Source organism: Hippoglossus hippoglossus, chromosome 12 (genome assembly GCF_009819705.1).
Source record: "Hippoglossus hippoglossus isolate fHipHip1 chromosome 12, fHipHip1.pri, whole genome shotgun sequence".
NCBI classification, from domain to species: Eukaryota; Metazoa; Chordata; class Actinopteri; order Pleuronectiformes; family Pleuronectidae; genus Hippoglossus; species Hippoglossus hippoglossus.
Window position 1 is genome coordinate 2924472 of NC_047162.1, and position 12562 is coordinate 2937033.

Below are 12562 nucleotides of genomic sequence, written 5' to 3' on the forward strand. Positions count from 1 at the left end.
GTACAGTGAATGGATTGCACATTAACCATTGCATTGAAAAGACAAAATAATTATATGCGTGTAGTTCTACTGGGAGCAGAGCTGGTTGTACAGTCCTACAGCTGCATGAAGGAACAACCTGCGATATGTCTCCTTCAGACACTTAGGGTGAATCAATCTGTCACTGAAGGAGCTGCCCAGTGCTGTGATGGTGTCCTGCAGGGCGTGGGACTGGTTGACCATCAGAGGAGACCGCTTCACCTTTATCCTCCTCTGTCCCACCACCTCCACTGAGTCAAGGGGTAATCCCAGGACCGAGCTGGCCCTCCTCATCAGTCTGTCCAGTGTCTTCCTGTCAGCAGTGGAGATGTTGCTCCCCCAGCACAAGAAGGCCGATGCCACCACAGTCAAGTGTTCATTGTTGATAATTTCATACATCCAACACTCATCTAGTCTAAGAAAAGAGGGGTTTGCAAATCTCAGCAATTTATCAAATACACAACTGCCAAATAATGCATCCCGATTGCAACTTTATTTCTGAGATCTGTAAGACGAATTGCTTTTTTTAGACGTTGACTCAACTGTATAAGTGTCAGGTCAAAATAGCTGGCCATGAATTACATGGCAGCAGCTCTGCAGATCCCGTTACACATTCAGCACTTCAACACTAAATAATGACACTTAAATCAAAGTGTGATAGGAAAAAAAAAGTGTTTTAGCACAGGCTTTATTCGATTGAGTTAGGCAGTTTGGGATTTTTCCACATTTTAAGAATTTATCCTGGGCAAAACAGATGAAAAATGATAAGAAATCTTGGAAAATTAGTTTTCCAGACTACGCTTTTGTCGACCTGTACCTTTGACTAACCAGCTTGGCAAAGTGTCTCTAATAACCACCATTCTCAAAACAGAAATTATGACGGGCATTTGTGTAAATGACAAATTCAACACATTGAGTGCAAATATATAAGTAATACAGGTTAAAATGTCTGTAAGCTCAGCTGGTTAGAGTGCGGTTCTAATAACGCCAAGGTCCTGGATTCAGACAGTAAAATCTAGGAAAATTCAATGCCAGCCAAAAAACGTTTCCTCATCTGCTCTCTGAGGTAATGCATGGCAATTCCTTCCTCTTGTTTTAGCATCATCATTCTTCTCATTGCAGGCCTGAAAAAGGACATATTGGCCACGAATCATTAATGAAGGGATTACTTTGCAAATATCACCATTTTCTCTCCAGTTTCTAGAGAATAACATGACATGGCAGAAATGTTCTTTCACTCCCTGGAACATCTTGAATCGCCAAACTTGAACTGCAGGTTTGAAATAAATCCTCTGTCTAATGCACCATTACTCTTGGCAAAGGCTACCTGTAAAATTTGTTTCTTCAACTTTCCAATCAATAAAGAAGCTACTTAGTGAATTCAAACACCAACCTGGATTTCTGTCACAAACGGGTATGGGCTACTTCCAGCAATGATGCAGCACTTCTGGCCTTCTTGTGGCCAAATTGGATGTGTGCCAAAAGTGGCCCACTTGTAAAACAGCAGATGTGTCCCAAAACACATTTTTGGCCTTTTATGGAAAACATATGATGCTCTTGGCAAAGTGTAAACTGGATGTCAACCTAAATTGGCTCATGTGGTAAATGTTGTATATGGCCCATATAGCACATAAACAAATGTTGATGACCTTTTGGCACTTTTGGTTGACATGCAATATTGCTATTGTTTACTTGTGGCCCAGATCTGGCAAACAGGAGTGGACCGCAAGTGCCATCATTCCATGCAGTATGTGGTCAAGACGTGGGTTGTGTGCGATTTGGGATGTGGGCCAAAACACTTTTGTTATGTGGTTCGTGACTTGTTGGGGCAAACAGAACATTTACCTGTATAAATATAGGCCTGTATGGGGGTAGAAGCCATGACCTTGGCGTTTTTAGCACCATGCATCTGAGCTAACTGGCCACATGGCTAATGTTCCTAATTTATCTTTCTATCATTCATTTTAGGCAGGATGAAAAGAGCTGCAATTAGTAACTGTACCAATAGTTTAAAAATAACATAATAATAATAGTTGGTAATTAGAAATACATTATCTATCAGTTATAAGCCATCAACATTAGCAAACCTTCTATAGAAAACTTTATAAATCATTGAGTAACATTTAGAGGTGATGTGAGTGATGGATTATTTCAATTAGTGAAACCCTCTTCCCCTTTAGTAATGGCTTACTATAACTATAAGTACGTACAAGATGGCTTATTAATAAATGAGCAACATGGTCCCATCGTTTTTAACGTACATTTACACATAAACTTATAAATGTCAAGTTATATAATTTCATCTTCATACTAATCAATAAAATCCATCTGTTGATACATTTCACAAATCTGAGGTGGATCAATTATGTGTTACAGCTCCTCACTGTGTTTACACAAGGCATCAATATTTTACTGGACCTTTTCATATTGATGAAAATTAGATTGCGAAAACTGTTGATATTGTTTTATTGCCTAACTGTGCGCTTTGTTCATGGAGCTTTTATTTTGAAAATCTCCCGGCATCCTGGATCTTGGGTGTTTCAAGGATCGGACAAATTTCCGGAAGTGAGAATATTATTAACTTGGAGTTTTTCGACGTTCATGTATCTCTTCAAAATTATAATCTTAGTTTCATGCATTAGTTATAATATATCGTTTAAAGAATACAGTTAAAATAAATGAATCAGGAATAGCAGTTACTCCATTGGAGTGACGTAGTTGTCCGCTCCTCCTTTCTGCTGTTTACGTTGAGAAGTTAGTGAAACTCTGAGAAGCTAACGTCACTTAGCCGCGTGCGGTTTCTATTGAACTTATATTGAGCGAACGGGTTTTCAGCGACATTTTGAGCGTGTGGGTAAAAACTTTTGTGCAGCAACAATGCAGCTGTGTTAGTGTCAGGATGAGATGGACGAGGCGAGAAGAAGACCCCCCTCAGATGGAAGAGCCTGTGGAGAAGCATCAGCCTGTTTCCCCTGTTCTCCTCCACATGGTATACACACACACACACACAACACAACACAACACAACACAACACACAGCTGATGGTTCCCACCCTCACTGTGTTTAACCCCCCCTGTTTTAACTGTGTGACTGTGTTTCAGACTCCTCAGCTGAGCTCTGGCACAGCACCCCTGTCAAAAAGGTCAGTGTCACGTTGTTGGAAACATGTCGGTTCTCTTACATTTTCTGTTCTTTGAGTGTTTCTCTTTTGCTCCAGCACCTTTGTCCAAATCTGGGATCAGATTCAAAACAACGCACACAAGAGGACAGAAGCACACAGTCCAACATGTCTGTCTGTGAAATGCTCAAACCTTAAACACGTGATACTAAAGCAAACCTTTCTCTAAATCATCACAACTTGTGGACAAATGCTTATATATTTGTATCAGTCATTACCATTACACAATGGACAACAAAATACTAATCTACATGAACCAGTACAACATTACTGTAATTTGTGCCTGTGTCATTTGTTAAATCATTATAGTTTCTTCCAAAAAGGCAAGTAATCACATCACAGCATGAACTGAATTATTTTCTCCTAAGTTGATATAACTAGAGTTATATTCCTGCAGCCCTCTGCAGCTGCACTGTTTGAATACAGTCAAAAAGATACCAAGAACTTATGTGCCCAAGAACTGTCTTTGACATGTGAGACCCACAGTCAGCATCTACACATGTGGACAGTAAATATGGTCATTAGTGCATTCTGTGCTTTTTGTACTACTCGCATGCCTCGGACCTCTTTGGTCCGTGTTTGCAAAGAGCAGCGCAGAGGTGGCACCTTTATAGACTGATAAAGACCGATTGAAGATTTGTGCAAATGAGCTTCACACTGGTGCATTAGAGATTCAAATGTATGCAAGTCACCAGCGGTAATAGATTTTTTCCTTTTGTTTGACACAGTTGAACCAATAAAGGTTGAAGTCTTAGTGTGAGATCGGTGTTAACAGTTTTGAAATTGTAAGTGAAAGTGTAAAACCCAATGAATATAGTATTCACACATTTGCAGTTGAAGACTTCTGCTGTGATAAGAAAGTGGTGATGGAGATCAAGTTGTTCCCAGTTTCATTAATTGTTCCTTAGCAATAAAAAAAAAAGAATCTAACACAACAGTCCTCTCTCCTTGCATGTGGACATTTGTTTCAAACAGATCTGATGAAAACTTAATATTAAAGAGCTTCAACAATTAGTTCATTAATCGATTAATCAATGGGCATAAAATTAAACAGTGACTACTTTGATAATCAAGTAATCTATGAAGTCAATTTTTAAGCAAAAATGTTGTCTGTACCTTCTCCTCTGAGGAGTTGATGCTTTGCATGACACACGTGCTAATAAACTGAATATATTTGGATGATGCCTAGTTGATGCAAAAAACAGGTCTAGTCATTTTATAGACTAGAAATAAGACAAGTTATGTGTCTGGTATATTGATAGATTCCAAATTAGTATATATTATTTGTATTAAACTTAATATCTCTGGGTTTCAACTGTTGGTCAAATGAAACAAGACAAGTAAAGATATTATGCAAGACAAACCAAACCGACAATTAATTGATGATTTCATAATGTTAGTTAGGGTGTCACTCAGTAGAGCGCATTCCTCGGCTAAGACCCAACAGGCCCCTTATGAAACCACATTTAAATTCATTAGATCCAGATTTCTGGCAGAGATAACAACAAAAACTGAACCTTAATGCAGTGCTTAGACAAGATTCAGCTGTGTACCTAATAAACTGGCAACTGAATGTATATAATGACATTTCCAGAAAAATGGTGGTGCTCCATTGGATGTCAGCCAAAACTCTGTCCTAACCAGCCTCAAGATGGACGGCACAGCAAAACGCTGGACAGAGAGGACCCCTCCTATCCCAGCAGACGGCCCATGTCCCCGCAACTCTCTGGACTCTGAGGTGAGATGGATCTGGATTGTAAATTGTAGAATTACCGTGTGCACTGGATTAGTCAGAGGCAGGATTTTGATTTTGTCCCTGTGTCTGTGTGTTTGTGGGGAAAATAACTTGAAACTGCATGGACAGATTTGTACCAAGGATATTACATGGAAGTGTATCCTCAGATGTTTCTGTGTTGAAGCTCAAAGATCAATGTCAACAAAATGTGGTCTGAAAAACAAATTTTCCTAAATATCTTCAAAAATAACAGAGGGACAATCTGTAAATAATGTAATATTATAATAACAATATGTTTGCAGTCACCATATAAAACTTGCCATTTGGAAGGTCACCCAATTACGACTTGTTTTTCAGTTGACACTCAGGCGTCATATATTTAGAAGCTGGAATCAGAACATTTTTGCTTAGAAATAATAAAAGAAAAATTGTCCAATGATTTGATCAATTATCTGTTGTTGAATTTCTGTCAATCAACCAATCAGCTAACTGACAAATCGGATATATATAATGACGCTGTCTTTTGGTGTCCCTCTGCATCTTTTGCAAAAGTCTCCTGTGAACGACCTGAGTGGCTCCACCATCCAGAGGCAGAGGAGGGAGCTGCAGCTGCTGATGGCTGAGCTGAGGGACCGGGACAGGGAGCTGAACACGATGGCTTCCTCCCATCATCAGCAACTTCATGTCTGGGAACAAGACCGCCAGAGGGTGCTCACCTTGGAGCAGAGGTGTTCCCGTACGGATGGTGAGGAGACAGAAGATGCAAGGATATCAAAACAGCAACTACAATTTGATCAAATGATAATTGATTATTTGTCTGCGTCTGACCTTCTCCTCTGGGGCTGCAACTAATAATTATTTTCATAATCGATTCATCTTTTAATTATTTTCTTGAATAATTGCTTTGTCAAAAATATGGAATATTATAATTAGATTTCATGTTTAATCAGTCCAAAATTTACTATCATACATAACAGAGAAAGGCTGTAAATCCTCAGACCAGAGAATGTTTCATATTTTACTTAAAATATATATATATATATATTATTAAGGGGGTTTGTTTTCTCTTGTTTCTTTCTTGTTACTAATATTATTGTTATCCTTTTACTTATTATAAGAATTATTATCATTATAACAATTATTAATTGCTGTTGTTATTAATAATATTATTGCAATAATATCGTGGCGTCTCTCTCCCCCTCTCTCTATTCTCTCTCTCCTTTCCACCCAAATGCTCGAGGCAGCTCCACAGAAATGATTTAAGCTATAGTTCATAACGTATGTCTGCTCTCACATATTCACATGACAGTGATTTATTTTGGTTTGTACAGATGAGTTGCAGAAGCGTAATGAGGTGATCCGGGTCCTGACTAAGCGAGTGTGGGCGGTGGAAACCAGGGAGAGGGAAGTCCAGAAGGAGCTCAGTGCAGCCCAGCAGCAGCTCCGTGAGGTTGAACAGAAACAGCAGCACTCCAGCCTAAAATGCCAAGACTTTGAGGTACCAGTGATACGTCAATACACATTCATGTTCTCTGTGAAAAACATGTTCACATCAAGTGGGAATATAGAAGAATATAACGTACCATCTACTGCTCATAGTCCTGGTGTTTTTGATTAACCAGACTCACCTTTATATTATGTAGAATTGTACTTATATATCTTTAAAATATCGCACGACCACTTCCAGTTTCAGTTAAAATGTTGTTTGGTTTCTAGCAAGCGAACAGCAGGTGATGCTGCATTTGTTGGGACTACTTTCAGCGGTGGATCAATCCACATTTGGTGTTTGAGTCGGTGGGGGAGAGGCTGTGTCATAAATTAAAGTGTGTAAAGTGTGTAAAGTGTTTATTGTATTGAAAGAACATGTCTACCCATTTCATAGTGTTTGATAACAGTGACACTCAGTGGTAGAGAAGAATAAGACACGTTGGGCTGTGGATACATACAACACAAGGCTCTTATCGCTGGTTTCTGCATTAAATACATTTTTGTACGTCTGCTGGGAATGTTTGCTTGTGATCACTCTTCGTGTACACAGGAGGATAAGAGTTGATTATTAATCACCTTGAATTTAAGTGTATTCATTTAATACATTTCATACCCAGAAGTAGTGTCTTGTCACACAGGACGTGTTTATTCTGCCTTTATGTTTAAGTGTCTCTGGTGTCTTTAAGGAGAAGAACCAAAGTCTCAACTCCACGCTCATGGCTCTGTCCACTCAAGTCGGCTCTCTGCAGGTCAGGGAGGAAGAACTGAGTTCCATGCTCAAACTCAAGGTACACCAGCAGCAACATATTATAGATGTAATTATAAGTATTTTTGCAGATAAGGATTATCATTGATTTAATTTGTATCTTGCGTAACATTTTTGTTGTCCATCAGGATAAAGATGTGACTGAGTCCTCGAGTCACATCCTTGATCTCACAGGGCACGTACGAGACCTGGAGACGTCCCTAGCGGAGAGTCGCTCCAGGGAAACCAAGGTCCTGAGAGACTCTGAGGAAAACAAACGGCGTTACAGAGAAGCAAGACATGAGGTCACACACCTTAAAGGTACATGACTAATCGTTTCCCTCATCGTCCACAGAAATAAGACGACCAAACAAACTAAACAAAGTTTAAAGGCCACTTTATTTCAGTTCACTTTCAGTGTAACTTCAGATGGAAGTTTTTTTTAAAGCAAAATAAAAACCTGGTCACCTTGATACATGACAGAGAAATAAGAGTTATTTTCAAGAAATCCGGTTTCTCTTATCCTCTATCCAGATTCTAGGAACCAGGTCTCCTCACAACTTTGTGCTGGTTAGTCAAATCCCAAATTGTTTAGTTTTCTACCATTGTCTTGTCTACGAAATAGAAATGATCATTAGTTCTCGGAGCTCAGGTTGATGTCTTCAAATGTCTTGTTTTCTGAATAGTTGCCTGTTAATATTCTGTTGATTGACTTGTTCTGATCGTTTCATCTCTGCATGTCTTCTCCTCTGTGTCATGTCTCTGTTGTAGAGGAGCTGCAGCAGCAGATATCACAGAGCAGCACTCAGAGGGAGGAGATCATTCGTCTAAAACAGGAGCTCCAGCTGCTCCACAGAGATCTGGCTTTGTCAGGTACATTAAACTGCGCAAAATCCTTCTCAAACTATTCATTTCAGTATATTTTCATTGTAATCATCAGTGTTATCTGTTTTAGGATTTATTTTAATCCAGTTTATCTACATTCTACAGTCTACATTCTATAGGCCGGAAGACATGGCCTAAAGCTTATAGATCGAAAAATAATTCATCACCATACGGTAGGAATGATGTCACCATGACATCATGAAATCAGAAAACTATATATACATCATACTGTAGTAATATTTATTAATCAGCGATAATGTAGTAATGAACTTTTGCAACCAATGACATTAGAGACGCAAAAAAAAAAGACCCCTTGGCGGAGGTAATAGTACTGGGACTGTTATTGATTATATGACATTATTTTTGTAAAATGGCATAATGTGATGTAAAATTCCCTTCACAAGTTCTCAGAGTCCAAGAAGGGCATCTTCAGATTTTCTGTTTTGACCAATCAACAGAAAATACCCCAAACTGTTACGCACAGAAAAGCAAAACAGTTTCATATTTGAGAAGGTGAAAACATGTAATACTTGATTATATTTCAAAAGGTGGAAACAGATATTATTTTGCAATATATTCCATGATGAATTGATTACCTCACTCATCATTTCAGCATAAAACTATATCATTTGATGGATGCAGTGAAAATGCAGTCAGTCGATATGAACTTCCCTTTATATCTCTGCAGTCCACCTTTATTGATTCCAATCTGTGCTGTAACTTGTGACTGATGCCTCCCAACCTGTGGATGATTCACGCTGAGGTAACTGCAGCCTTTGATTTGTTACACCAGGAGAGGGCGACAGCTGGAAAGACGAGCTGCTGGAGCTGTCTCGCTCCAAACAGGAACGCTCCATGTCGGAGGTCCGCTGCCTACGACAGGTATGGGGTCTAACAAATCAAGGAAACAAATTCTAGCAGAGGTTCCACAATCCACACAATATACTGTGATAATACCCCTCCATGGTTGTTCAATCACAGCTGAGGAGATAAGCTCTTCCTCATTCCTCCACCTTGTCATCATCATTGTCGAGGCGTGTTTCTGGTTTGGCAGCATACCTGAGGGGTGCTCCTGCAGTGTCTTCACCTGTGTGGCTGTGGGTCACTGTCATGTCCAATACTTGTTAACACTGCACAGTATACTGATAAAAATGATCACATTTTATTTTTAATGGTTCTACAATAAGTGTTTTTTAAGACAAAGTGAAATTTTAAAAAGTAAGACAATATTTAATTATATATTATATATTTTTCCGTAGTTCTATGTTTTTTTCTGTTTTTCCAGAAATTGAAAATGCACACAGGCTTCAGCAGTGAGTTACTATAGGACAGGCAGAACAACTTCTGCAGCCAGTAACTCTTTAAATGTATATATGGGCCTGTAAGTATTGTATTGAGACGGCATTGAAAATGTAAAGATGAGTTGGTTTTTAATAATAAAACGATTTTTTCTGTGTTCCAGGTGTGTGAGAATCAGAGGAATGACATGCAGCTGCTGCAGTTAAACTTGGAAAGTGCCCGTGAAACGCTGCGGGAGAAAACCAGTCAGCGGTTACTGGGCAGGTGAACAGTGCACACGAATACCATAACTAGGAACACTAAAAAGTTTTTGCCAGTTGTTTTTTGTCAGATGTTACTGTGTTGGAGTCAGTGAACATTAAGGGACAAATAGAGAAGAATGACGCAGCAACGACCAAAAAAAAAGCCAGAGCTCAAAATATATAAGAGACCCCAGACCCTTTCCTAACAACAAGGAAACGTGGACCAGCTAAATCAGACAGAGCTGACATTCCACTGAAACCAGTGATAATGCTCCTTCAAGACCCCTCCATTCCTCCAAGAAAGGTTGTCTGGCTCTGCCACAAAGTGATCACAGTCCAGACTCTTGTTATTTTTGGTTCCTTCTAAAAGTGAACTAAAAGCAGCTCTTTTAGTTCACTTTTAGAAGGAACCAAAAGGGCATTCCTCTCTGGCTTCAAGAACCTCATCTTGACCGTGAGCACCTCCTCTCCCAAAACGAACTCTAACATGACTAACCAGCACTTATTTCTATGCACTTCTTTATCTGATCTCCTGCACTTTGTCTTACTGGGCAGGTATCTTCTTCTGTACTGAAGCAATAGTGTTGTCTTGCCAATTGAAACACAACACTTAAAAAGAAAAAAGCCCAGTGAGTAAATGTAAATCTTAAACACCAGAAATCATTCAAGAGCCATTGTCTGTGTTTGTGTTCCAGCCAGGAGGAGTTGACGTGCAACTGCCTGCTGAGCCAATCACCTTCATCGATCAGAGTGAAGAACTCAGGATACGTACACGATACGTCCACTTTACCAGGAGCCTGTGTTACAGCGAGCAACGAGCTGGGAGTCCTCTCAGCACATGGGACAGATGTAAGATGAAAGCACAGCTCTGACAAGTTCTTCTATTCTGTTTAAGATATTAAAGCACTGATAATCGCAGTGTTTCTATCAATTAGTTTGGTTCTTGCCAAGAGTTAAGTTCAATAGCACTCCCATGTCTGTATTGTAACTACACATTCAGGGGGCCACTTTATTAGGTACATCTTTCAAATCTCATGCAACACAGATCCTCACTTTCTAAAAGGATCAAAATGTTCAGTTTTTATTGAGCCTGTCAGAGAAGTGTTGATTCAAATATATTTTTATTATTGAGATTGGAGTTTGCACTTCTTTTAAACTGAGTCACATTATGTCGAGAGGTGTTCCTCATGTGTTACTACCCATGAGGGGACAGAAGAATATTAGAAGCACGTGTTAATATGTCATCGCTAACTACGACCTCAGGAATAAACATTAAGTTAAATTTTAAGTCGAAAATTTGAACAGAAACTGAAAATATGAAGATTCGGTATATGGAAGAAAATGTGACAGAGTTGATGTGCCAGATTGCATTAGATTCTATAGATGAAATAAAATAGCTCAGTGTAAATACTGAAATGAGGGAAACCTGACTCTGCCTGAATGTCGAGCCGGAACCTTTAAAATAGTTTAAACTAGTCAAAAGCGTGTAAAAAACACATTTTGTAATTTTACTGGCAGTTATTTGCCGGACTATTTCTTGACTGGGAGCAGTGACTCCTTGAATTCTCTGCTGGCTACATTTTAACACTATTCTTATAGATTAATGATTGTACAAATAACATATAAATGAATGGTTACACAGATATTTTTATACCTTTGGATAGAGCCAGGCTCGCTATTAGTGATTTGTCGTTTGTGAACAATCTTATTCTTTGAGATCCGGCTGCCTACGAAGAGCCCAAACTCCCTTCACTACGCTCTCTTATTTTTTCCCAGTCTTAACGCTAAGCTAACTGTCTCTGGGCTTTATCGTTGCTTTATATCCAACAGACATGAGAGTGGTATAAATCTTTAAATCTAACTCTGGACCAAACTGTGAATATGCACATTGCCCAAGATGTTGATCCAGTAAATCACTGACCGCCTTCTTTTACCAGGCTGGTGATCCTCTCTCCAGCTGTTATCTGCAGCAGCTGGTCGACGAAGCCACGCACAGCAGCTTTAGAACCCACAGCTCGGCACACAACTCTGGCCCTGCCTTGAGCTGCAGGACCACTGAACCCTCTCACACCCAGAGCTGCCAGTCACCCCAACATCACCACCACCACCACCACCACCCTACAACCTCGCTACACAAGGTAGAGGAGTTTCATCAGCATCATTGAGCCTCTCGGCCTCTTTTGTCTTCACAGGGTGTGGAGTCACAAGTGTAAAAAAGTGTTCAACTGTTCCACCTCTCTGGGCGTGTTACGAAGACATAACAGCTTTATTTTTTTTCGTCTTCTCCCAGGCCAGTGAAACTCCACCCAAAGCCTGCCCTCGACACAGCACCAGCCAGCCGTGTGGATGGCTCGACACCGACTGAAGAACATATTCTTTTAAGTGCAAACCTCACTATTTACTGAAGTGACACCATTGACTGAACTGTAAAGCACTGGAGTCAGATTCAAAAAATCAGTATTACTACATTAAAAAGACTGAAACAGTGTGTACACAGCCAACGGTTGAGCTGTTCTGCCTCTCAGGAAAATGATGAAGTGATAAAAAATATAGTTTGTCATGACTTTGCAAAACATTTTTTAAATATCCTCATTTTTATTGTATTATTTGGTGTTTGTGTATCACAGTGTATATTTTCTACAAATGCGTTGTTTCTTACATACAGTTATTGTGTATTTTTTAAATCCAGTTTAAGGTTTTTAACGGCTGCAAGGTGTGAAGTAGGTGAGATGTGAAACCAGTCCTACAGGGCTGTTGAGTGGTGTGTCCTTGTATTGTCTTTCCAGTTTCACTGCCTACAGATTTGTCGGGTGACTCAGTGGAGAGGTCTGTAGCTGTTCATTGTAACTCAGCCATCGTGTCACTACTTTTTGATAAAATATTTGAACGCAAATTCCATGCCTGTGGATATTTTACAGCCTGACAGTCGCACTTTCTATCAAACGCATCACGGATTTTTGTTTTCATCGCGC

General features: G+C 39.6%; 1 protein-coding gene across 2 annotated transcripts; it reads left to right on the plus strand.

The window, feature by feature from the left end:
- Window positions 1–2551: 2551 nt before the first annotated feature.
- Window positions 2552–12483, plus strand: ccdc62 (coiled-coil domain containing 62). 2 transcript variants are annotated; one of them, XM_034601471.1, is made up of 13 exons: window positions 2552–3007; window positions 3120–3160; window positions 4791–4934; window positions 5484–5676; window positions 6263–6429; window positions 7106–7207; window positions 7314–7485; window positions 7936–8037; window positions 8843–8931; window positions 9512–9612; window positions 10286–10439; window positions 11528–11728; window positions 11881–12483. In XM_034601471.1, the coding sequence occupies exons 1-13, from the start codon at window positions 2923–2925 to the stop codon at window positions 11953–11955; spliced, it is 1626 nt and encodes a 541-aa protein (XP_034457362.1). In that variant the 5' UTR covers window positions 2552–2922; the 3' UTR covers window positions 11956–12483. The 2 variants fall into 2 exon arrangements, with proteins under 2 accessions (XP_034457362.1, XP_034457363.1); XM_034601472.1 differs by lacking the exon at window positions 3120–3160 and having other exon boundaries at window positions 2563–3007.
- Window positions 12484–12562: the final 79 nt, after the last annotated feature.

Excerpts from the sequence above, each read along its gene's own strand:
- ccdc62 (XM_034601471.1), top strand. The coding sequence starts at position 2,923 with ATGGACGAGGCGAGAAGAAGACCCCCCTCAGATGGAAGAGCCTGTGGA. Across the intron at positions 6,430-7,105 it reads TAAAATGCCAAGACTTTGAG|GAGAAGAACCAAAGTCTCAA; the intron begins GTACCAGTGATA and ends GGTGTCTTTAAG. Across the intron at positions 8,932-9,511 it reads AGGTCCGCTGCCTACGACAG|GTGTGTGAGAATCAGAGGAA; the intron begins GTATGGGGTCTA and ends TCTGTGTTCCAG.